The 27,878-nt window shown below is 35.5% G+C and overlaps 1 protein-coding gene across 2 annotated transcripts in view; it reads right to left on the minus strand.

Annotated features, from left to right (window-relative positions):
• Positions 1-27,878, minus strand: part of DPH6 (diphthamine biosynthesis 6) — a 215,357-nt gene that overhangs the window by 58,424 nt on the left and 129,055 nt on the right. Inside the window, exon 13 of one of the 2 annotated variants that reach the window (XM_049825128.1) lies at positions 8,503-8,745. The exons of the other annotated variant lie outside the window; for it this stretch is intronic. Coding sequence (XP_049681085.1) covers positions 8,503-8,745 — 243 coding nt within the window. The remainder of the gene's footprint in view (positions 1-8,502; positions 8,746-27,878) is intronic. 2 annotated transcript variants of the gene reach the window in all.

The raw sequence follows: 27,878 nt of genomic DNA on the forward strand, positions 1-27,878 counted from the left end.
AGGGGACTTTCAGTATAGCAATTTGACTAGTTTCTGAGATCTGAGTTTTCTGATTTAAATTGAGCTTACACTGAAGAGACAAATTCCCTCCCTGGAAAAGACCAAAATCTAAAATAGCTACTTAGTACTTAACATCAAACTACTTGTTGGAAGCACTGACTTGGAAGGAACGTTTGCAGTGTCTGAAAGAGATTAACCTGCTACAGTTTTAGGAAGGACCAGCTGTTAATAAAACTGCCCATGTAGGTTGGGGTGGTAGCCTGGCTCTTCTTTCGGTCCTGGTCAGCAGGACTAACTCCTCCAAAGGAGAACAAAAACACTTTGAAGCTGATGATTTTCCTGAAATTCCTTCCTTCGTTGTGGGGATTTAAAGTGCCCTACATGTAAGTAGGACTACAGTTTAATAGGGAGGTTTCCTGAGTCAAGGTAGAACCTTGATCACTTTTCAACCAAAATGGCATTTTCCTCCCTATAAAGAGGCACCGACAACAGGTACTCGCCTCAGGGCTGAAATCCTGTTAATGGCTTTCACAGTCATCACACATAAGACTTTTGACCAGAGGTTCCGGCCTAGCAAACAGTGGATGCATATATGCCCTCTTGCTTCGCACAAAAGTGACAGGCTCAAAACAGAATTAATATTTTCAGCAAAGGAGATGAAGAATCACTCAGAAAAACTCTCATAAGGGAACTGCTGCAGGGGAAAATCAGTCAGCCTGGATGAACTAGGCTGTTTACCACCCTGAATAACTTGACATGCATTCCTTCACTGTGTCTAACTGAAAAGCAGCGTTCAAATGAATGTATATATTACCTGTAAATGGCAAATAAGCTAGTGTAAATCAGTTCATGGAAATCAGAGAGTTATGCTGACTTATACCAGCTGAGATTTTGATTGTATCTGTAGCTATCTACACAAACGTTCACACAAGAAATGCTCTCCTTTCTTGTTTTCTATTCATATTTATGTTTACATTCTACAAGTTAAATTCATGTATACTGTTTAGAACATTATACAATCTTTTTTTTTAATGTATAGATATATATGCAATTTCTAGTAATGGCTTTAGTTAAAATCATGTAGACCACTTCATTATTCTTTTTGTTGACTATATTCCTTTTTAAAATTCATTAAGGCTCCACTAATGTTACAAATAGAATATCATAACCTTCCTTTAAAAAAAAGTGAAGGTAGCAACACTTTCCCCTTGCATCGTGGCCAGTGTCAAAAGGCAGACTATTTTCAAGGACCTCTGGAGTTCCACTATCTTCGTTTGACCTGTGTTAAATATTCTCATTACAGTTGCTTCAAATGAATTCCAAAGCTTTGTTTAATCTGAACACAGGGGAAATGAAATACACTAGGCACAAGATGAAAGACCCACTACCACTGTACTATTTGAATGCACTGCGTGTTCTTAACATGGGCCATAAAAGAAGCCTGGTTTAATATATCAAACTGTGGAACATTCAAAATAGCATCTAGTAGTAAAATAAATGTTATAAACCTGATGAGACAAAAAAGGGAAACAGAAACATGTATTTTCTTCCTACTGAATTTTAGATAGGCATAGGTACCGTCTGGTGACAATGTTCTGGTAATATTACCAATTATATTAATTAATGTATGTGAGATTTTACTGCAATGTAAATGAAGCAGGGTTCTAATCTATCATTTATAGCTTTATAATATTCATTTACTTCTACTCACTTTTTAACTATTCTGTTCAAGAAACTGGTAAATGAAGGAGACCAATTAAATTAGTATTACCTATTCTATTATCTATAGGACACAGAATTTACAATACTATTTGGAAATCTAACAATTGTATTAAACACAGATATTAACCAATACATACAAGAAAATATACAAGAAACGTGTACCTGAATATTACGGACTTACAAACATCTGTTCAGGATGGTGAAAAAGTACATATCCTCTCACAGAAATCTGGGGTTTTTTTATATTCCTTTTAAGTTTTATGGTAATTTTCTCCATAGGTAAAGAGGATCTTAAACCTTTGCCCAATCCTTTGCAGCAAGAAAAACCTTCGACTTCCCCTATTTGAGCATAAGCTACTTCTGTTCTACTTAGGATAAAGTGTCAGAGAATGCATGAATTTTATTTAAATTCATGACAGTCTGTACACTTCAAATACTACAGGCGTCTCTGAACAATGCAACAGACTGCTGTGTTACAGATGTACGAAGCCATTCTAAATGACTGCCATGGAAATGTAATAATTACTCCAGAAAACCACTGCATGTAGCTAGACAGCTTCTGGTTCAGGATTTAACTTGTTTATAAGTTGGGACCTGTGTATGATTTGACAGGCAAAGTGGAAAGACACAGGGTAGTACCAATGGTATATACAGGAGTGTTGAAGAAGGTATGATGCAGGGGCTCCCTAGAATGGGCCCAGCGCCCCTAGATGACTGCTCTTAGGTATTTTTAAAAAATCCTAGTTCAGGCTCATTTACATCTTTTGACATCTAAATAGTTTGTAAATCTGGCCCAAGAGGTTTCAATTTAGATACTTAAAGCTGGCATCGTTACCCGACTGCTGAAGTAAGCAAGGAACCCATTCACAATATATATCAGATAAAACATTGCAAATCTTTTTCCCATCACTTCTGCATTACATGCTATTAAGACACACATTGTCAACAACCTGACTGGCATTCCTGACAGAATGAAAGTCAACTGTAGCACTCTTTGCTGGATTTGAAACAACCACGGGATCACAGCCACTCATCCTGAATGCTTACCATAAAAAAAAAGAAAGCTTCTGTCAGAAGAAGGTGGGCTGGAGAACTTTTAAAGTTTGTAGTACATTTGCTCAGGAATTTATTGGAGGGAGAGGACCAGACAACTAACATCCAATGCAAGTTGTGTTATAAAAGCCAAAAGACACATCTTTTTTTCATGTCACAGGAAGTATTTCACCAGGTAGATTTTTTATTACTGAGGATGGAAAATATAGTGGCAGCTGCCTAATAAAATAACTCAAGAGTGGAATTGATCTATAATATCATCATCTGAAGAAAAAAATAGTATGTATAAAATGAATGAATATTACATTAAATATTATCTTTCTATGCAACCCTGTCTTCTAATCTTAAAAATATATCTTGCTTTCACTGTTTCAAAATCTCCTTTCACCAATATTTTGGGTTCACTTACAAATACAGGCAATCCTAAACTTTGTGTAAGTAACAAAACATCGTGTACTAAATATACTACAGTATTTCCCTACACATTTTTCTTTTTATAACAAAGAAATCAGAGATAACACTTCAGATAGTTCTGGAAAATCTGCCTCTGAGTTTTGTACATGCCATCAAATCAAAATAAGAACTGAAACTCATTTTTATCATTCAGTCACGTTTATCAAGAACTGTATTTCAAAAGCAGCAAATGGCCTCTAAGTTTTTCTATGAATAAGTTAATGTGCTCTTAACTCACAGAATAGAATGAATTAAGAGTACTTTGCCATGGAATATACATTTGAATAGCAACAGCCCAAACCAGTATCTATTACACAGTTTATCAAAATCGATATACTTTACTGGCCCAACTATACCAAATCTTGCTGGGGATTAGCAAGATGTAAAAAGAGTAAAACACAGCAGTTAAACAAGCTGGAATGCCTGAAATCTTGAGACAGTACAGCATGTTTCTTCTTTGTATTGATGAGGATAACAAAAGAAAGCAAAAAGTAGGCATGCAGAGGCAGGAAAAAATGTAATCATGATCTTGCCCATCTCAGTCTCGTCGGGTCTGTTGTACAGACAGAAGTACAATCCACCACTTGAAATACTCTAACAAAGTACTACAGGGATGGTTCTGCATGGAAAGCTCACGGGGAGGGGAAAAAGAACGTAGAGGGTGGACTCAACTCCCAACTAAATATAGTTGGAGTACTGTCTAAACGGTACAACTCAACCCCTACTGAAGAAAGCGCGTACACAAAGTCAATTAATAAAATTTTGCGGCACAGTCACTGTTATATCATTATACAATAATTATTTGGAATATTTCCATCTATCAATAATGCCATCTGTCCCACCCAATACAAATGGACTACAACCCATCTGGCTTATTTTTTTCTATTGATTACTCTGCTGAATGAGTTAGCAAAACCGCTTATAAAATCATCATATTACATGACACTGTCATTAAAAGATGTGAAGTAAAGAAAAACACAAGATGAGACTTAATTGGAAAACTGTCAGTTTTTATTCCAGGAAGTTTTAGCAACGCTATAAGCTTTTTTTTTTTTTTTTTTTGGCTACTTAAAAAACCCAACAACAAACCAACCCCCCCCCCCTCCAAAAAAGCTCCAAATGCTGACTACTGGATTAGGCAGAAACTGTTCTACCACACATTGTTACTATTTCTGCCTAGGTATGTTAGAGAAGCTCCCTAAATGTATCCCCTCAAGAGTGTCAAAATGTCCAAAAGTGTGCCTGGGAATCATAAAGAAGCTGTGGAAGGAGCGTAACTTCAAAATAGGGTGGGGGGGAAGCTGCTGATGGCTGGTATTTGTATTTGCTAATTCCAATTATTTTTCCTAGGTTTTGCCTTTGATTATTTGTTTGCATAATTGTCTTTATGCTATTTTTGCAGCCTCTGTTTTCTCTTTTAACTACTGATTCCCTCAACTAGCCTTTAATTTCTACAACTGCAGCCCGTTTTTTCCTTTGATTTTAAGCACTGCTTCCCTTAACTATACTTTAATTTCTTTTGACAACAATGCAGCCTCAACCATCTACAGAACTCAAATGCTTACCTCCGCTCCCTCACGCTAGATCTCAGTTCCTACAAACCCCTTCTAGTTTTAACAAAGGAAATCTCTCTTGCGTACGTGCAAAATGTTGATTCAAAGATCTTTTCGTTAGCCCAGTGATTCAGGGATTTTTTTGAGTGAGACCTCGGTGGGGCTGCTTTCTTATCCTTCCCTCCCCACTGCTTTTTTCTTTCTACTACAACCTTCCACCCCTCCACCAGATTTCTGTTTCCTCTGTCACCCCAAATGGCTTTTCCAATGACATTGTGACTCAAAGGGACACAGGAAGGAAGAAAAGAGAGGTACAGGGCCTGGATTCCAGCTCTAAGGACCACAACCCTTGATGGCTGTGGATAACTGGAGTTCAGGGAGGCAATGCTCGGGGTTATACTGGAGGGGTGAGGCTGCAGGAATTGGCGCTGGGAGCACGGATACTGAGCTGCCATCTGGAGTGAGGGAAATCAGGATGACAGCAGTGGAAAGGACTTGTGTAGGAGGCAAGGAATGATGCTGGAATAAGAAAGGGGCCAGTGGCTGAGTGAATGAAACAAGTTAGAAGTTGCTAGTGGGTCCAGCCTGCTTACCGTTACTATTTTCTCCCTCCCTTACAATCCTCTCCCATCCTTGATGCTTACTAGAGCCACCGGTTGTCAGTGAAATAATTTGGTTATTCTGAAACATAGTCAATTTATCTTTGTGTTCATAATTCAAGTTCCTAAAAGACAACTGTCACTGGCAATATGACAAGAAGTTCTCTCAAGTCCAGGTAAGTATGTCTGACCCTGTGGCCTTATCTCAAACGAAGCTCTGAGCAAGTCTGTGTCCACATCTTGCTCTTAGAAGTAAAACTTTTGTGTTATATAAACACGTCCAGAGAACAATTCTCACACTTCTCTTTATATTATGTTCTGTTAGGTCCAATTTCTTTGTGTCCTGAACAATTTATACAATCCCTTTTGTGCTTTACAGACTACTGACATCAAATATGTAGAATGATTCAACTGAAGCTGCTGAACAGTATGATTTATGTAGAGGATATTTACCAGACATCACTATATGACAGAATGCTAATAATTTTTGGTGCTCTGAAAAGAACCTTTGGCAGTTCTGATGCGTATGATTTAGTCGCTGTGTTAAATACAAATACCTCAAGCTTAATATACCATCATTTTGCTATTAAACACAGAACATTCAACAAACAGAAATGTAGAGTCTAAACCCCATCTTTAAAACATAATTAGTTCTATGGTTTATGATGTATTGTTTACAAGAAACGAGTTCTGAGCTGCATTCTTTTGTTTGCACAAACTCCTTTTTCTGTGGATGACAGAAGCAGAACAATTTCAATTGAGATGCCATTTTTTCTTATTAAATAATCTGTAGGTTGCTATTGATTCAGGCCTTTGGCCACTGCTTGAAATACAGCTCAAGAATAATAAAATACTTTTGATTTGGCTGACTAGTTTACTTGAAGAAAACAGACCATTACTTCACGTCACGGAATCTGACAGAACTGTCTGTAGTAGTATTGGGATACCAAAAAATAAACAAAACTACAGAAGTAAGTGACATGCTACTTAGCCGCATAAATACAGATGCCATCAGAGTGAAGCTATTGTGTTCTGGCTTCCACACAGAAAGGCAGTATCTTATAGCACCCAACAGGCTGCTCCAAAGAGTTTTAAGGGATGTAAATACTACATTTCCTGTTTTCACCGATTCTATGGAATAAGCGAGGGAGTACAACTGTCCTACAATTTATCAGTCATTTTACAAAGTTCTTCCAAATTTCAAACTTTACTGTTTTCCTTATTCTGGGAGTAAAGGAACAATTCTCCTAATACCATGCCAGCTAGTGCTCCTCCTCCAATACAAAATCTCTATTTCTGTTAACAGGACAATTGTATTTTCAGAGCAGGACAATTCCTCCCTCTGGTTCCTTGTAATGGAAGTGTTTGATACATCTTTTTCTCTGCTTTGCTGTGTACATAAACTCCTACTAATCAAAAAAAAGTAGGCATAGCCTAAGGAAAAATTCAATTCCTCCGTCTGAGTCTCCTATTGACAAAATGATAGGGAAATTGGAACATCCGGCTGCCAATAACACCTCATTCCCACTGATATTTTAATTTTTTTCCAAAGCATTTTTAGATAGTGTTGTGGCACACGTTACTTCATCTGCTAATATTTTTTTGCTCTTTCTGATACTGTCATTAATGGATACAATCTGATAAGCACAGCATAAGATTGATGAACATCCTCTAGGACTGCTTGATGTTCCTGTAGGAAGTTTTTTCTTAAACATTCCTGAAAACTGTTAGGCAGCTAACTCTTCAGAGAAGTATGTGGAGGCAGCAACCCATTTTTAAGCTATGGCTTGAACAATCAAAAAGTGACATGGGTCAGATATTAGTAATAGCCCAAAAGCAACAAACCTCATCAGTATTTTTTGTGTAGCTAAGAAAGTACTGCCCAGTCATCTCAGTAAGAGGAAGAAATAAAAGACTCAATAAAGAGTGGCTGGTATGTATAATAACTACAGAAGACCTAAAGATTCTATCTGGAAAAAGGAAAAGTTTCAAAGAACTGGTAAACACCACCAATCTGCCCTCAAATCATATATCTTACAAATAAGAAAGCATGTAGGCTTCATGGTCATGGTACCTGTTACTAACCAGTCACATAGCAAAAAACTGAATTGAATTAAAAAATCTGAATTGAATTCAGATTCAACACACTTGGTCTTAGAGGAGTAGTAAACACTATTTAAGACGGTCCTTTATTAATAAATTGAGGTGGAATGTGTAAGGTTCTAAGTAAAGCCTACATCTTTACTCAGAAAGACAAGTGTCTAGTGCAGAGACTGAAAGCAAAGGCAAATAGAAGGAAAGTTTCAGGTGGATTTTCCCTTCTTCTATGGCAATATTAACATATACTATGCTTCCAAGCCATGCATTTCCCTGAGCAACCATAATAATTAAGTTATATTAAATTATGTTATACAGCAATTATGCAGTTACTACTCTTTTTTACTTGTTTGTGGAGAATTTACGTTTTATTTACAAGATTTGTGGCCATGCCCTTTTTAATGCTTGCATGGTGTTCCGTGGCTATTAAGAAAAGTGGTACATATGTAATAGAAATGATTACGGTATTGTTATAAATCACTATGCAAATTATTATGCTGTTAGAGATAATCTAGGGTCAAGCAATAGACAGGCATGCCCTGATCTGGTCTTAAAACTTCAGCTGAATAATAAGGAATAATGAGCAGTAGGCTGCTAAACTCTGTTGTCATGACAATATTGCTTGTAAGAAAGAGTGGGGAAAAAACTGCAACAGAACAACTCACAAAAAGTTGGAATAAAATGCCCAATTCTTATTATGAAAAAATATATGGGCAGAGGTAATTCAAATAAGGTATTGTTCACATTTTTGTTAGAGGAATTGACTGCTCTCTGAGAGTTCTTTAACATAACGCTTTGGGGAATTAAGACAAAGTTAGTGATGAATATAACTTTCTATTAAGCAATTTTCTTTCTCAATTGTGCACAACCACTTATGAGCCAGAACATAACAGCTCAATCAAACCTTATTGTATCAGCTTTACTTGAACCCCTCTGAAATGTACTGAGAAAATTCTAATATTACTACAAGACTTAGAGGGGGAAAAAAGACAACCCAGAAAGAAGAAAATGGATATCACAGCTACCTTTTTACATTCTCTTAACTTCTTCTGCCATATAGAGTGAGCAATGGGAATGTGCTTGCTGTCAGTTACGTAGCAGATGGCTGTGATGACGTGGTGGAGTGCAGTCTTCTGGCTCATAGCTTCAAGAACTCGCTCAACATGACGGAGGGAAACGATGGCCTCAGTACGTATGCCACCATTAACAAGCTGCATCGTACAAGGTACTAGAGCAATCTGTCCAGCACAGTAGAGAACATCTCCAACCTAAAAGAAAATAAAAGTAAGATTCTGAGAGTGTCTAGAAGGCAAGGGATGTACTTCTCTTTTTTCGAGGTAGTTTCTTTAAACAGTACTGTTCTTTGCCATCATTTGTCACAAATGGAGCAAACGTGCCAGTCTAAAGCTAATTTTTGATAGGGATTTAACTATAATATAGAAACACAGCACTGCAATAAACTTTAACCTAACAGTTAATACATGGATGCATGGGTCAGCTCAAAACAATAATATCTGATGTTACTGACTGTTACAGCTGCTGGATCACACTGATGCCCCAACATGGTTAAATATGTTCTTGCTTTCTTTTTTTGAGTGATGATGCACACCACCTTTGGTTCAATGCTTTTTTTTTTTTTTTTAGCTTCTAAGTCTTAAGCTTTGTTTTATGTAAGAATATATAAGAAAGTATAAGTATATATCTGTAATGTCTTTAGTAAACTAATTTAAAAATACTACAAAAATAATACTTGCAGAACACCTAAAAGACTGTGTATGAAAAAATTCATGATAATCCACCAGAAGGTAAAAGGAAATTGCAGTTTGAAAATAAAATGCAGAAGAGCGCCACTTGAGCGAAGAGATGGGTTCACTTTTTGAAAATGGAATTAAATGGGTGGCCAGATATACCATCAATATATGTTTTAAGTCTGCAATGAAGTTACTTTGGGCTGATTTTCCAAAGTCTTCCTGGCAACACTCTGAAGACCTACTTTTTTTAACAGCAGCCAGCAACGGAAACATTTATTCTTGCTATTTAGACATCTCAAAGATTTATTATAAAATCTTAATGTAAATATCAAAACTTTTCATCCTCTTATGCTGCACTTCTCTAGGATGTCTGTACATTTCCTGATCAGTGAAGCAGTAAATTTTATTCAATATCAAAAGAAAACTAAGTATAGAAGTGGGAAGTAAGGTGGGCGTAAGCAGCTTTGAAGTCAGCACAGAAAGCATTTTGCTAGGAGTAAAGAGAGGGAAAATGGACTATGTAAGGAATCTTTAGGAAGAATTTTGCAGAACTTACTGTATGAACTGTAAAAATTCCTCAGAATTAAGAATAATTAAAAAAGAAATCTGTGTCCTAGAAGACATAGCAATCAAACCATGTGACAGACCCATATGCAACTCCAAATCTGTCCTCATAACTGTCTGTGTCTCACAAAAGACTCACACATGTAACTATTGGAAGAGTATCTTATACAATTTGGCATACAAGTTCTATGATTAGCAGCTGAAGAGGGGGAGGAGGCAGAGAGGAAACTTAATATATCAACTGACACCCATCAACTATTTAAATTGTTTAAAATATCTGAAATATTGTTTTGATAATGCTATATATAATCCTGAATTTGGAAAAAAAAATATGCAAGTAATACTTTGGTTTATAGGAACAAATGGTCTTTTTTTTTTTTACAGTGCTATTTTAAAATATGTGCCATTGAACAAGGGAGTCCAGCCAGCTACCAAGTGGCATACTGACAAGATGAGAAACAAATTCAGGAAGATATGATTCAGAGGGGCACAAGTTTGTTTTTAAAGCAAGCCATTCATTTTCACCTCTGCAAAATGAAATCCATGCATTAGTCAAAAACTCCAATACAGGTATTTTATACTTCTACAGAAAAAAATCACACTGGCAATATTTCTTCCTTTTTTTCCTGTTGGGCTGCTGGCTTTCCATGCATCACCCATGTTAATTATTAGGTAGACAGAAGAGCTGTTCAACCAGTTCACTTCCCCTATTCTTGAACAGATTGTTTGAGACATAATATGAATACTAATTAACGATAAAATATCTGTCAGTGTTTTGAAATACGGACCGAGATAGCACTTTCTTAAAGTATCCTGGATAGTTCTGATACAATTAGCCCCACTGGTCATAAGCAAGGTCAAAAAAAATCTCTGAAAGATTTGAGCAAAATTGGCACCACTTTTGGCTCAGTTTCAGTGGGAATTTTGCAGAGTTCTTTAAAAAACAATTTAAAATCCCTCTGTTCCTAACATACTTGTTTGTATCTTAAGACATAATTAATAGAAAAACAGTGTTCCTAACATGCCACCATGTTATAGAAGGGTGGATGCAAGGGGGAAAGAGGGGAAAGAAGGTCAAAACATGGCCACAGGTTTGCAGCAACTGCATTTCAGGGGGACTTAATTTAAGATAAGGGAAGGAGGAGGGATGTTCCTCTTCTCTTTCCCAGTGACTTGGTCATGAGAAGCAAGCATAAATAAACAATCAGCAGGGGCAAAGCAGCAAACCAGTACAAACACTGTTTTAGCAGATTTCAAGAGGTTGTCTTTAGAATGTTTGAAGCATTACACAGAAAATTGTTAGCAGAGTAAAAAGCATTTAAAACAGGGAAGACATCATAATATCTTGTTCACAGTACTGAAATCTTACAACGGGAGATGTCACAATGTATGGTGTCAGTCCTTGTGTTGTGAAAGTAGTCTGTAAAACCCTGCTAGAACCTTGCAACAGTTTATCTTTTTGGAGCATCTACAAGGATAACAGAAGATCTTCCAGGCTATACATTCACAGTGTATCAAGTGTAGAGGACTCGCATATCCAGTAAACTCAGCACAGAAACAAAACTACAATATAATGGATGTGTATTTATACACTAGATGTCTCAGCTTATACAGATGATTTAATTTTCACTGCAGCCCACGGACATATTTCCAGTGCTAAAGTGTCATTAAACATTTGACAAACCAAAACGAAAAAAACCCCTTGTACTGCCGAGATGCTCACTTGTACCAATTTATTTCCAGTATAGCTCCACAGCAGTAAGCAGTTTATAAATGGGGAATCATGCGATTCCTCATTTCTTCCCTTTTTATTTCCATCTGTATCACTGCAAGTTAAATGAAAGGTGAGTCTTAATAAGCTAACACAATAGTTTAGCAGCTGTTTTGCTCAGTTAGCACAACTGTAAATAATCAAGGGAATTCAGTGGATAATCAGAACCTCAGTAAGCAATCCATACTCTTAACAGATAGGAATGCTAAGGTCTTATTTGAGAATTACTACTTTTCAGTGTAGCTGTGCTACAGGAATTAAGTATAACATACAGCTAGATCACAGCTAATACAGAGAGAAGAATATAGTAGTAAATTATTATTTTAGTTAATCTTTTTTTTTTTTTTTCTAAGCTGCATTCACTTTTTAGGAAAGCAGAAGGAAAGTATCTACGGTACCATGGAAATAAAAAATCAGAAGAACCCTTGTTGACACTTGGAACTGTTCTATCCCAGGAAGAAGTTTTTAACAGTATTATGTTACCAAAAGGACACACATATCTTCCACAAAATATAATTCACTAAAAGAAACAATGAGAAAAACAGACTTAATGGGACATGAGCACTAACTTAAGCTACTATTGACCAAGAGAAAACTATAATTATTGCTACTTTGAAAGAAACATAAATAATAGGGTACGTATATATGCACTGAGTTGTTTGTTTTAATTAAAGGCCAACAGCAACTATGGAAACTTTATGAAACTTTTCCCGCTGGTATTAGTAAAACTTGCCAGTGATTAACTGACATAATGCAAAAACTGCAGGGAACTTCTAATGGAGATTTCAACCATTCACCCACAGGTATTTAGGCCAACATTAATAGTTGCACCATATGAACAAACGCATATTTCTTGGAAAGGATGGAGTCAATATGCAATCAGCCAAATCTTTCTTACGAATGCAGTCTGGTGTCTGAGTGACTGCTGCCCTTTAACAGGTCAGGGTGCACAAAAGATTCAGTGACCCCCTGACCTAACAGTGAAATAACCCACCATTATGTTCAGTCAATGTAAATAAGCATAACTGACAACGTGCTAATAGGCTGCCTCTGGTCTGCCATGTGTACCTGTGACCTTAATGAAGACCTAAATCAATTAATACTCCAGGCAATAAAGACCTCTGGCTGATTAAGTTAGATAGAAATCATCTTTTCTAACGGGATTAAAGCTGTAAGGTGGTGAACTTTTTATTTAATACATGATAATCCTTGCTTCCTAGGGCCCTCTTATTTTAGCTAATGATGGTAAAATTGCTTTTTGCAATGTGAAATCTTTTCTTCAGCTACCTCGTGTGAATAAAGTTTTAAAGGTTCCCTTTAGACAACAGTAACTGAAAAGCTTTGAGTTCACACTATGAACACAAATTGTATCTGACTAACGTAGTTCTAATATACCACAATCTTCAATACAATTCACGTTTTTCTTGAACTGTTACAAATCTGTAGTCTAAAAATTCCATAAATTAGTTATCACACATAGTTTAGTTTGACACAGGCTTTCTTTTGAGAAAATTGTACAGTTATCAGTAGCTAAAACATGGATATATTTCTAAATGAAAAATAAAACATTATGATTATCTTTGACTAAAAAAACCTGACACTTATAAGAATCCACGTATAACTTAGTAAAATGCTTGCATATCATACCCAGAACTTCCCTTTAAATAAAATAATATTTTTTCCTAGTTAGGTCAAAAAAGTATAATTAATCACTAGCATATTATTGCTATCTTATTGAAATAGCTGTAACTTCTCCACAATTTTCAGCAATTTATAACTCAGTTTTCAAATGCCGTGACTCCAGTTTGGTAATCCTAATTTTGGAATGGTGCTTCATATGTTTCAAAATGTATTTGATCACCTAAGCTACAAGACTACAAAACACTCATCTTTTTGCATTATTCTTCACTATTAAAGTTTGTTTTATCAAAGTGTGATTTAAATCTTTCTCTTTGAACTTATATATTTGTGGGTTGAAAATTCACAGGACATTTTAGCAAAATTAAGATACACCATCCCACAAAGTCATATTTGACACTGAGCACAGTGTCATAACACTAGCAACACACCTAAAACTTTTGTGCATTTCCTAACTGGAAATTATGCCAATGAGAAGTATCACGTCATGCAGTGTGCATACACTGAGCAGCACAAAAACTGGCAGTTCTTTAAAAAGGCTACTAACTCGACAATGCACCTGAAGAAGCCACAATAGTAATTGTTATGAATACTAAATCAACATCAAAACAGTACATCTGAATACCTCCTATTCATAACTTATGCTGCCCAACTGTAAACACCTCTGCAATCCTCTAAAAATCAAATAATTCAAATTGACCCTTTAGACTGTGCTGGATTTACAGCAGGCAATCTCATATAATACATTCCTGAACGTCTATAGTACCTTGAAGTTTAACAAAATGCTATATGCACAGACTTGAGACGGACAATCAGGTCAGAAAGCTTAAGAGAAGGTAAGATCAAAGTTTCAGCTTGAAAACCATTTTTAAAAGCCTGTTCTTTTACAGAAAATTGTAATATTTGCTTACATATTTTTGGCAACGTGTTGGTTATATTTAAATCTTGATCAATGCCAAACCAGTTTTATTCTGTTCTACAACTGATGGAAATAAAACCCACATACTTCTGATTTACAGAAGACAAAGATTCAGAAACTGAAATTTTCACAAAAAACCCATCCCAAAAGCTGTCATTCACATTTCAAGGGAGTATGAGACACAAAACAAAAATAAACCTAGCTTTTAGAGTCAGCAACTGTAGTTATAAACATCTAGGAAAGGTTCCAGTAAAGCAGGTGAAAAAGGCCTGCCACCTAATATGTCCATGGGGGCATGACAGCTAGTCTGAAGTCTTTTCCAGGACTCTCATTTTGGTCTACATGGAATCTCCAATACACAGAGAAGAAATGAAGAAAATGAAGGTAAAATATTCTTTTATTATGCATATTTTGGCCAATGTCCTGTACTGGCACCCCGTGTGCAGGTACATATTGTTCATTTATGGAAAATTACAGTAGACAGTTCAAAGACTTAATTGCCATACATGATAAACTGTTCTCCACATCCTAAAGGATGTTTTTTTCCTAAATAGAAAAAGAGCAGCCTCCCTACTTGAAAATGAGCAAGCTAACAAGAGTATTAATCTTTGATGCATTCCTTCCTTCGGACAGTGGACTTCTAGTCTTCACGACTATTAATCTGTCAACTTTTACAAAGCCTACCATTTTCTCTCAGGCTTTTGAAAAAAAATCACAAGTTCTCACACAACCACATTAGCAAAATCTGCCAGCTGTGAAAAATTGCAGAACACTCAGCTTTATGAACATACCTTATCTAAAAGATGGAGTAAAACCTCCAAACTGATTATCATTTACTCATTTCTTATTCATATCACTTTGAATGAAGACACCAAACAAAACAAATGAAAAAGAAGAACTAAGATTAGTCTATTCCAGAACAATTGGGGTTCGGATGGGGAATGAGAGACTTAATCAAATCAATATTTACCAAGAAAAGTAAAGGTGTATTCAGGGTCCAGAAAAACAAGGTGGAAAAGATTAGTATCTCAAAGTGTAAAGTGATGCAAATGACTCAATGTGGACACGGACTATTGAGCAATGGATACCATATTTTCAGAAAATGCATAATATGTCCACCACAGTTGATTGTGGTTTTTAATTAATCATATATGCATAGATAAGGGAGGATAATGGTTGCAATGCATCCGTATTCTTAAAATATCTGATACAGCATATTTGGAAATTATTTTTAACTCTCCTAATTATAAATGCTGTTAACTAGCTGATAGTCTGTAAGGAGAGAGTAATGAAAATGCCAAAGTACTGAAGTGGGGTGCCGCAGGGACTGGTATTAGGCCTGATTTTGTTTAACATCTTCATTAAGTCAGTGGAAGAAGGGATTAACAGCATGATAATGAAACCCACAGAGGATACTAAATTAGAATGTGCACCGGTAGAAATAATAAAAATGGACGCAGATAGGTTTGAATAAAGGCAGGAAGTAAGAAAATGAGACTTAACTTAGGAGAAATGAAAACTCATGCCAGAACATATGGCTAAAATATTTTGAAATACAGATATTCATAACAACGGATAAAACTTGACTGCAGAAGTGCTGAACAGTTTATATTAAATCATAACTGCTCTTTACTAGAAGCAAGTTCAGTATAGGACAGGAGATACAGTCTCTGTTCTCATGAAACAGGTCTAATTCATCAGATCTACCACATACTTGTTCCAAGGTAAATAACACCTATCCTTGGCTAATGAAAGAGTGAAATTTTCTAAAATGTCAGAAACTGGTACCGCACCCTTTAGGAAAGGTATGATTTCCATATTTCAAAATTAATGCTGTAAAAGAACAGGTGATATCGAGGTTTCAGATGTTTATTCAGACCTGATGAAGAACTTTTTTCCAGTAGTTTTTACATTTCATTATTAACACTCATTTTCAGTTTACAGGCCAGCATAGTGGAATTCAAAGTATGAAAACCATTTTAATCTGCCAGGGTAAAGATATAAAAAATCATAAAATACTTTTTTTCCCCTCTGTTAACAGGAAAATGTCTAAACCTTACATGAGGTTACGTTGGCATTCATTTGGGGTTCCCACACAGTTCATTTGTGGTTTTGCTATTTAAGACTATTATCCAAAATTTATTCTGATAAGGATAGCTTTATAATATATCAGCATTCTTTCTTTGTCAGTTCTGTATTTTAAAAAAAGATGTCGCTAGCATGTTCACATGACATTCCTCCCTCCTCGATTTCTACATCTTTCTCTATCTACGCTTGCAGTTCTAGGGGACTGGAGAGCATATATAATAAGAGAGAGAGGTTACAAGGTAATTGTATCCACACATGCAATATCTAAAAGACGATAAAGAAAAAAGATGAAGTGGTTCCTTATATACCTATATGCATTTATATTACAGACTTTGTCTCTACTTTTTATCCTTAAACATACAATCTGATTAGAAAGGGATCTCATAATATCCTTCCCACATTAACTGAAGTTTCTACTCAGAAAGTCCACTTACAGTAAACTACATCAGCAGTTAAACTATCACTGCAGTGATAAAGCAGTCCGAGAAGGCACAGTACGAATTTCTAGGATCAAGTTTCTACTAACAATAAGGGTGCTACTGCTTAAGGCTGTACCACTTTTTTGGAATACAGCATCCAAGGAGAACCAAGACTGCAGTCATAAAAGCCTATGAAGAGTGAGTTGGTTTTTTTCATTCCTACCTGTCTTTACAATCCTTAATCATGCCAACTGTCAAATAGGTTAGTGTAATTATAAACAGAAGAGGGACAGCTAGGCAGAGAAAATACTCTGTATTGAAAGGTGAAAGCGGTTCATCACATGACAGTAATTCACAGCGTATGAAATACATTAACACCGTGACATTCTATTCTTACAGAAAAGATTTTGTTCCCAGCCATCACTTGGCTTAACATTCTTTCTCAAAATATGCTTTTCATGAATGTCACTGGCTACTTTAAGATACTGGTTTGCGATAACTGGGAGACAGGAAAGAAGCAGTTGCATAAAACCAAGAGTCAGTTAACTGAAAACAGTTAACTGTAATAACACTATTACTAAGCTAAAGTGATAGTTCTCCTTCTAGCCATATAGTGTGGTTTTGTACTTTACCTATCCTCTACGTATACACAGTCTCACATGCATTTTACTTATATCTATGACTACCTAAATAATAATCAACATTAAAACACTTCGATGTACGTCACAAGATTATTTAGTGCAGAAGTTCCATTTAAAACAGACGTACCCACCATTTCCCAGTGGAAATGCAAGGAGACTTATTTGTGCAACTAGACGTACATGTACAGTATACATAATAGTAATGCATATAGAATATAACGTACACAATATACACAATCTTTTGCCTATTTATTCATATTGCAGTGATAATACTTTCTTACGTAAGATAATACCTTTCTCTAGGGACCCAACTTCCAATGCAAAAATATGTCAAGTTCTGATTATACTTATAGAAACTGAAACTTGCAACAAAGATCCACAAATATACTTAATATTCTTGGCCAATCTAATGTCATATTATCTTTTCTGCATCATCAATTAAACCAAACTTGACAAAGAGATGAGTTTAGGCATTAGGAACCCCATGGTATCAGCCGCAAAATCCAGCAGTACAGGAAGTGTCCATAGTTAAAATTCTGCGTTCTGAGCACTATGGCCCAATCTATAAATGTAAATAATTTGTAATTTGACAGTAACAATGTATTATACGTCTCATATAATCTGAAATACAATGTTCATGAAGTGCAATCCAAGAAAAATAATGCCCTTGTTACAGGCATGAAATTGCCTATCCTAAAATCTGAAGATTCCTAACAGTTAGAACAAAATAAAATTATTGGAAATTAGAGAAAGACAGCACCAATCTCAGAAATACACTAAATACGCTCATCCAAACACATTTTCACAACTTTTATTTGTTGTACACTGACCTTTTATCAGAATTGCAGTGTAGACAACATCCCTATATAAAATATCACTAAATTCCTAAATGTGCAGTCAGGCAGATTTTACTATGTACCTTTCAGAGGGCAGATTTTCTCTTAGATCGGCAGCACTTCATGACAAGAAGTTACCTATTGCCTAAGTGGTAACTTGTAGCATTTAAAAATTAAGTTTCTGTAACAAATTATATTTAAATTCTGTGTTATAATTGGACTGTAACTATATTACAATTATATTATGTGCTGTAATACATATTCATGTGGGTATGGAGTTATAATCTTGCATTACACATTTTCCTAATTTTTTCTGGTTTTCTAATATATTTTTTTTGGTACATTCACCTTATTGTCCTCTTATAATACTTCTTTTCATAGAATTTTCTAGATGGTTTAAAAGGATAAAAGTTGGCAACTGGGAATTGCAGTATGTTGACAATATATTAGTAACTGATAGATTACTAATAAAAATACATATCTTGTGTTCTGCTAACCAAGCTGCCGTCATGTTTCTATCCATCTTACATCACAAAGTGAGGTCAAGAACCAGTGCTTGCAAATTTACCATGCGCTTAGCCCTTTTTATCTGCATTATTAGTAGAAGTATTTATTCCGGCTAGTAAAGACTAATTGCACAGTCAAGCACTCTGATATAAAAATGGGTACAAAGCAAAGTGTTGAAACTAAAAGGGGGTAAATAAGAGGAAGGGAGGGGCAGAAAGCAGTAAGGAATAATCCAGCAATTAGGTTAATCAGCTGCGACATTGCTGAGATCCAGGTTCAAATTCCTTCTTTGGTATTTTTCTTTTGCCCAGTAATGGCAGTGCTGTTGCGGCAATGGGCAGTCCAGCAAGCACATCTCTCAGTGTCTTCTACTGGAACTGTCCTAGTTTGTCTAAATAAAATCATGTTCTTGGACCAACACTCCGTTCTGTTTTTTGATGAGTGTTTAATCAGTATGCTAGAAGTTAATATAGGATTGAAAGATCCCGCTCTATGACAAAAAGTATTAGTAAGGATCTGAAAAAACTTTACAATGAACGTTAAATAAAAATTGATACATTCCCGATTACGATTTCTACCTTGACAATCCAACATTATCCAAAAAGAAACAACCTACTGAAATTCCAAGTATTCCAAACTGCTATGAGATGGTCATTGATACCTTCTAGCTTCTTGAAATACTAAGCATTTAGCAATATGAAAGATACCTAACACAGAATAAGCATTACACGGCTGAACATTTAAGACCGATGATCCTGTACGAACAAAATTTTTGTGAAATATTTAGGCTACTTCAAAAGAAGTGAGATGATAAAATGGAAATCATGTTGGGAAGGTAGATTTAATCACACTTTTGAAAATAAAATAAAAATACATACAGAAGCCTCATGTGAACGTGAGATGTGATCAGAAAGTTCTCTTTGAAGTATAATGGTTAAAACTTACTTAAGCACAGAAATGATGAATTAGAAACATATCAATGACATTACTATCAGAAAATCTTTGAACTTTTTATTTGAATTTTATAAATAACCAATAGAGTACCTCTTCAAAAACAGAGGCTGTATCAAAGTCTACAGATTATGCTGAGAAGAGTTTAAATATCTAATTTTGCTTTTTGAGCTTAGGAAAATTATAGGTCATTGAAAATATGACCTTGGATGACAATACGAATGTCTAATGTTTTGCTTGTTCAGCCCAACAGAAAGAGCTTCTAATTATCAGCTAAACAGTATTTGAAAAGTATGCAAAAATGCCAAAATTTTCAAGGATGAACTGTCGCATATAAATTTTGCATTCTATTTACATGACATATAGGATTGAACTTGCATGACTTGACTGTTCACTTACCAGTTTTAAGTAACGTTTTAGGGTTTTGCGAAAAGATTGGGTTTTGTTGTTAAAAAAGTTTGGCCTAAATTCAGCCAGCAAGAATTACATATTATGAAGTCCAGTGAAGTACAGTTAACAGACAGCATCTTTCAATGTGTCACTCCAGAGTTTCCGTTTGGCAGTATAACTGTTCACAGCCTTTAACTCCAAACTTTAGGGTTTCTGCCATTCAGGCCTGAAGGAGTTAAATCTCACAGCTCTTCAACAAAAAACAATCACATGTTTTTGCAGAAAAATATCACATGCTGATAGTGAATAATTAAATGCTCAAACCAAAGAGAAATGAACTATTTCTGTGATGTATGTTTTGAACTCCTAATAGCTAGTCTCATTCTTCAGAATAATAGCTGTGTTAGAATCAGGAAGGGCACTAATGGGGAATGAAGAAGGGTATGAAAGAATAATACAGGTAACAGGAAGAAAGGTGAAGAAACAGAGTAATTTCAACTGATATTTTTATTTGTTGTTTGTAATGTTAACTCATGTGTCATGGACGTTTATGTAAAGGAATGTTATTCATTGTACACCCTGACCTTGTAAGGTGATATAAAGCTTTGATTTGGTGCAAGATTTAGTAGAAGCAGAAATTGCACCTTGCAGGACTCAGCTCTGGATGCAGAACAAGATAATGGTGAAATTCAAATGAAATAAGCCCTTTAAAACACCATCAGAGAACAATAAATCAGCTCGACACCTTCCCAACACAGGAAATTGAGAGTTAACCAGTGTACCCAATTTCAAATTTTTTTTTAAAGTAGGAATAAATCTGCTATAGGGAGCTGGCTTGATAGACCTTTGAAGGTCTTCAAAACTCTCACTAATATGTTATTCTCTAAAAAATATTCCCATAATTCTGCTGTGTCCCATCATTCCTTGCCTCGAGATTCATCTGTCAACTTTGATGCATCTTTTAAAGTACCCCTCCAAGCCTAAAAACCATGACTACAGACCACAGAAGAGAACTCTTTGCTTTGAAACTATCTGATCAATCAGAAGATCATTTACCTGCAAGCATTATTTGGTGAAGCTAAAGCGGCACATCAACCAGCAGCATCTGAAGGCTGAGGCAGCAAAACGTCAACAACAAATTGTCATTGGCATTCCATTTATGAACCTTCAAACAGCATCAGATCTTTTCCATGGGAAACCAGATCAGGTCAGACTGGAGCTGAATATTTCTTAACAAGCTAACCATCAAAAGAACTTACGTTTTGAATAAAAAGGCTATCATTTGTTGATTTGAATATCAAAGGGATCCACTGCAAACTCCCAGTCTAGAAAAACCTCCCTAAGCTACACCAGACAGGTGTTTAATAATCTATTATTAAGGCACTATTTTAGGTTACTCAGAATCATAAAAAATAGCTGTAACTGTGAAGCTGCAAATGGGACTGCACAAAGAAATGAATGCTATTAACATACTATTAACAATTCAAAAGAATGAGTTGACATACCAATCAAACTTGTTAATTGACTGTCAATGGCCTGTCCCTGAATATACAACATGACTGCATTATATATTTCAAATGCTGACAGGAAGACAGTTTCATTTGCATTAACTTCATAAACTGATCAACAACCAAACTGCCACATACATTTATAATGGGAAGCTGAATCATTTCAATATTCATGTAGCTCTGTAATTGTAAATTAGGTGCTGGCAAACAATACAATACTGTACATACTCTAAAATATCCTAAATTTCTCTGACCTACTTTCTTTTTTATTTTAAAAGAGCAGTGGAGAAAAGTTGTCTCTTACAGAGATGATTATTACTTTAATTTATGGTTCATGCCTTAGGCAAAATTTGTTTGCAACCTAGTTTGCAACCATAGTTTATAACTCTATTCTAGATGCATAACTGGTCTGCAATATATGAGGCACGCAAGGTGATGTAAAATTTTTCTTGCTTTAGTTCTGTGAAGTGTAAATACTATTAAAATACAGAGTAAATCTGTAAAATAAGCGAATGAAAATCTGTACTATTTCCCTGCTATGACACAAAGCAGATGTCAGCACTGAAACTTTCTAATTAGACATTGAAACATATAATTTAAAGTGGAAAGTATTGTTCTTGCACATCCTTCCCTATGCCCTAGAATTTATTGCCCTCAGAGGTCCTGTCTATATAAAGTATCTTTCCTAAAAATACCTCATAATTACACCCATTCAGTTTCACTCGGATTGACAGTGATAGCAGCTGAAATGGCTGTGATAGTGCTGCCATTTTAGCCAAATGGTTAGTCAGACATACTCTGAGCAAAGTCACAAATCATAGGAGTTGAGAGCAGAAGTGCTAGTGGCTCTTCCATATTTCTGCACATATTTATCAATCCAGCGGAAATGACCAAGGGCTGGTAATAGCAGGAAGATGACAGAAAGAATTCCCAATAAAAGACATGGGCCAACATTCTTCACTTTTCCCATTTAGGATTTCCTCCTGCAACACTTACTATCTTGCACTTCTGCTTACAGAAAAATACAGTTCTAGCTAAGGTAACGGAGAAGCATTCAAATGTTGTCATTAACGACTCCGTGTATTAGTAGCTGTTCATACGCTTTAACCATAAAGGGTAGATATGAAAGAAGAAATTTAGTTTTATTTGTTCATGAAGTGCTATAGGCATATTTATCACTGTTTACATAGAAATAATAATATCTTAGTCACTTTGAGAATCGGAGAAATGAAGCTAAGCAGAAATGTCGCAGATGAGGATTAAGTCATGAGGGTCTGAAAGTGTTCCACTGAAGGCTAAGTAGTAACTGATCAAAAATTCTGAACTTGTCAGGCCAGTCACATTCCCTCTATATCTGTATGACCCGGAGGAAGTATAAGCAAGTTTTAAACATCTCAACTGTAAGTGCGCATTGTCTTCTTTTCCCCTCTTTTATTATTACTGCTTTCATCCTGTCAATCCAGCAGTCACTTCCCTGGCTTTAAAGTTATTGCAAGAAGAGCCTAGCACTATACACTAGCATAACCATACAGATATCACATAAACGTCCAATAAATCTGCAGTCACGACAATCTTCTCCTGCATTTCCTTTCAGATGAAGAATATCAGAGGACAATTTCTCTGCTATATATGTGAGGTGCTATATTTTAGACTTTATTATTTGTAGTATAGTTGTAAGACTGAGAAGAAAAAGTATTCACATTTATTGTTCTAGCAACTGCAATTGAAGAGTAGAAAGACTAACAAACTGAAATATAAAACCTTTAGAAAAGCTGAATATAGTGGAGCTACTGGGGTGATGGCAGTCCCAAATCACCCTAACAGGTAATCATGAAAGATTACTTATACTACAAACTAGACATTAACTTTGATATCTTCCCCGAAGTATAAGCTGAGTAACTGTCATACTGAATAACATCATATGATGAGTACTGCTAAGTTCTTACGCTGACAAAACAGGGATCATTAAAGCTTCAACATTCTTTCAGGTAATCAATGTACTATAAGCAGTATGTGATTAAAAGCATTTAAGACATGAAAAGTGTCAAGGTAAAGAACAGCTCATTACTCAAAGGATGTAATATCTATAAAACCAGCCATCTCAGGAGGAGCTGGTCATTTATTACTCGTGCTAATAGTAACTCACAACTGCAGTGAATTCAGTAATTCATGCTCCAAGATTTATAAAATTTGATCATAAAATATATACATATATACAGCTGAAATATATGCACACATACATATTACTGTAACAGAAATGATATGACATATGTTCATGTTTCAAAAAGACACTTGATTAATTTTAAGAAGCTACAGTTTGTCTGCACTGCTTCAAAATTTACATTTGAAATAGTCACATTCTAATTTAGACAAATACACATCTTCAATGAAAATTTCACTACCTTAGCTGAAATCTTCCTGACCCTCAATAGCCTGTGGCCGGCATAGTTTTTATAGGTAGGGATAAAAACTCCTGTCCTTGGGAAGAATGAAACTTTCTGTCATGCACATAAAGTCCCATCCATGTGGGAAATGGTGCTTTCTTGGAGATCAGCATGAGACTAGAGAACCAATTTGGACACAAAACTGGATTATCACAGAACTCATGATCATTATCTTTTAATTGGAAGGCAGGCTTCTCAAACTTCACTGTCTTTAGAAAGCTCACAAAACATTATGGACATTTTATAACACAAAAAAGATTCCATCAAACACTTCCAAACAGTACAGAGCTGCACATATACCATTTGTTTTGGATGAGAATGGTGAGTACAAGAAACATGTAGCCAGGGTTGCTGCTGAATGCATTACTGTCAGTTGCTCAGTGATTAATGGCAAAATCAGGACTTGTATTATACTGTACTGCAGCGGTAGAAGGGTTCAAGCAACTAATCCCAGTCCAAGTTCATAACTGAACAATGAGCAGCTTAACACAAATCTGTCTGTATTTGCTATTTTTATAAGGAAAATTTGAGATGAACAAATAACAAATTTATTGTAATTTACTGAGAAAATATTCAGTGGATTAGATGCCTAACAAAAACGTTCTAGCTTGCATTACAGTCCTGTTTTCATTCCCACAGAAGAAACGTCACTCTGAGATCTGCTTTAGTCTGAATCTCTGTTATGGTTCTTAAAAATACAGTAAATAAAAAATTAAATTAAGTGGTCCACCCAGCTGGATTGAAAAGAAGAAAACATTAAAGGGTAAGGTGTTCCATATTCCTGAGCATTTGTGCAGTACCAGTGCTTGTTTTGCGTGGGAAAGTACAACAACGTTAACATTAGCTTATACTTACTTCTTGCATACAGGTGCCAAGGAAAATGCAAGAGGAAAAAGAAGCAATTCCATAAGTCTAGAATAAGACTTGTATTAGTTCTAACATTAGCCTAATTATTGAGAAACTATAGGAGTAGCATAACAAGGAAGCTAATTCATTGATTATTTCAACTTTAGTTTTAGTATTACCATACAGAGAGAAATATATATAAGCACTCACATATAAATAATATTAACATATCAGGGATGAAAACTTACATACTGATTGGGAAATACCAAAAATCAGGATACATATAGAAACTTCATGTGTATTTGATTATAAGTGAAATATACATGCATTTGTGTTATAAATATTTATATTTAAGAAGATAAACCTGAATTTATTTGCAGGATGTTCAGAGTTATGACAAACACATTAAAACAATCAACATTAACAGACTTTTGTAATGCTTTATTCCTTAACTTTGATCTTAGAGGAATTTTTGTTTTTCAAGAAAGCTGGTGCTTTCTTGATATTGCTTTCCAATTGCTATACTTAATCTTAGTACGTAAAGCCATTTTTCCTGAGAGGAGTTACAAAACAGTAACTTTGAAGTTTCTACATGCAGCCACCTCTTATTTATATCACATGAATCTATAACACTTTTCCTGCTGAAGACTCTGCAACTCACTGCATAGGTAAAACGGTTTTTAAAATTTTTCTGCAATTTGCTCAACAATTATGGGAAGCAAGCAAACAATGTATTTCAGCCCAGGAATTTTTTTCTTAATTTCTCAGGCATTTTAAAGGATACAGTTGAGAGAATGAATATTTTGTAACCAAAGAAAAATCACCATCATCCAGTCTTTACCTAATGTCTACATTTCATTTACAGAATTCAAATTTATTGCTACCTTTTCAAAATTCGGGAAGAAAATAACCTTTCAGATTTGCTACTGTTACAAAGAAGATAGCTGGAACTTTACACAATGTGAGCTGCAGACAGACTTGACTGAGATTCTTCAGGTACTTCCTCAAACACAGAATAAGATCTGACAGATTCCTTCACATGTGGGAAAGGCCCAGAAAGAAAATGTTTGACGAATGTTTAGTAAGCTATCCATTTAAGGAATATTCAAATCCTTTCCATCCCACTAGCAGAAGACTGCTGCAACTGTCTTCAGAGGACAAGTCCCAAATATACATATCTTATTATAAATCTCTCTTTTTATGTGCTCTTTGTCCAAGGGCTGCGATCAATCTAATAATTCCAGAAAGTATATGTATTTGATAACATTTGTCAAAGTCCAATTCAGCATGACTAAAATTCACTTATCTACCAAGAAAATTATAACAAAGTTAAAACAGCAGGAAATAAAATCAAGGGTGTCTTATCTGAGCATTTGTCACAGAACAGTTGCAAAATTTGTAAGCCACATTAGTTGCATGACCCCAACATGACAAAAAGTAAATCAAACATTTTTCAGTAATACAGTTGCAGTTAGTGCTAATGTATTATTTACTATACTCATCCCAGCCTTCACAGGAATCCCATCCTGTTCAATTGTCATTATTATAATTACCCCCTTTCCACAGAGTCAGGGAACTGGCACATATAAAGTAAACAGAAGCCTCTTCTGCTGGTGGATTAGTCTCAACATTGCCAATCTTGGTTTTTGGGTATTTGACCTTGATAGGAGCAGTTCTCAGGTTGCCCCTTAATGAAAGAAAAATCTTATTAACAATTTAGGGCTTTTAATGCCCAATTTTCCAAAGCAGGAATGTCACTGCAATTTCTTCCTTCGATATAGTCATGAATTTTTTTTGCCATGAAATTAAACTGTTGTAGAAGTTTAGCATGTTACAGATTTCAAAGTGGCATTGATCTGCTGTATCAGCTCTGATCAACCTTAGGTTGCTAAGACAGTGAAGAGGGCTTCTTTCTTCCCTCGAAGCTAAGGGTGTTTCTTTCTATCATAGAGGCATCGGGTTTATCTGTCCTAACTGGTAAAATATGGATGAACCTAAGGACAATACTTACCTCTAGATATATAAAATGCATACATTAGATCTCAATAGAATTAGGCTGCTGTCTTTCTTCCACAAAACCAAGTGTGCTATGTAATTTACAATGCCTCATTCAACCAACTCAAATTCTAGCTGTTATAAAGCAAAACTACAGTATAACTGTACATATTTGCTTTTTTAAAAGGTAAAACATATAGTTGTTTAAAAGTTTAGTACATCCCTGTCAGGGATACAGTAACAATGGTGCAACAACAACATTGTTGAACTCAGAAATAAAAGTCACCAGGAAACAACTGTTTTACTATTTCAGTCTAAGATAAGTATATGGCAAAAAACATGGTGCAACAATCCAATCTCCTGCTTATACCACGTATCTCATAACTCACGAGGCCTCCATAGTATATGGATGTGCTGTGTAATCATTTGGTTTCCAGAAACGTTCCACAGTGCTCAGAATTTGTTCTAGCGTTGAACCATTTAGTTTCCTCACAGTGTCTTAACAAGCCATGCATGTTTTTAAATGCAAACCCCTACCTTATCAGACCAAGAGCAGTAGTCCCTAATGTGAAAACTATTTCCTATATACCAAAAGTACTCCAGCAATAAGGTGCCTAGGTTACTCATTCAACTCCAAACGTTCCAGATTTTTAGTTTTAGACTTCTAAAGCCTTCTCTGTATGCTGAACGGAAGCTCTTTGAAGTCTTACAGACACCTCTATTGAGGCTCTCAGTGACCACTGAGAATTTTGATCTGGAAGCCCACAGACAAACAATCCATAGTCCACCTTGAGACATTTAAGAAACAAGTCTGTCCCTCTGCAATATGTGTGTTTGTGTATGTATACATACATATACGCTTCCAGAAATAAAAATAAACACAAGCATACTATCAATGCTGTCTTTATAAACTATGTATACTCGGGTTATAGGTTAAAGTAAATTCATTCAAAAAAATGAAGAGTATAGAGACAACAGGAAGACTTTTAAGTGCTTCAGCAACCTGTACAGAATAAAAGTATGAAAGGCTGATCCAGCCTGAGGTCAAGATAACATAATTAAGTAACAAACATCACAAATAACAAAAAAAAAGGCAAAGTAGGAAGAAAATACAAATCTAGACATTATATGAA

This window comes from Accipiter gentilis, chromosome 22 (assembly GCF_929443795.1).
Source record: "Accipiter gentilis chromosome 22, bAccGen1.1, whole genome shotgun sequence".
Taxonomy (NCBI): Eukaryota; Metazoa; Chordata; class Aves; order Accipitriformes; family Accipitridae; genus Astur; species Astur gentilis.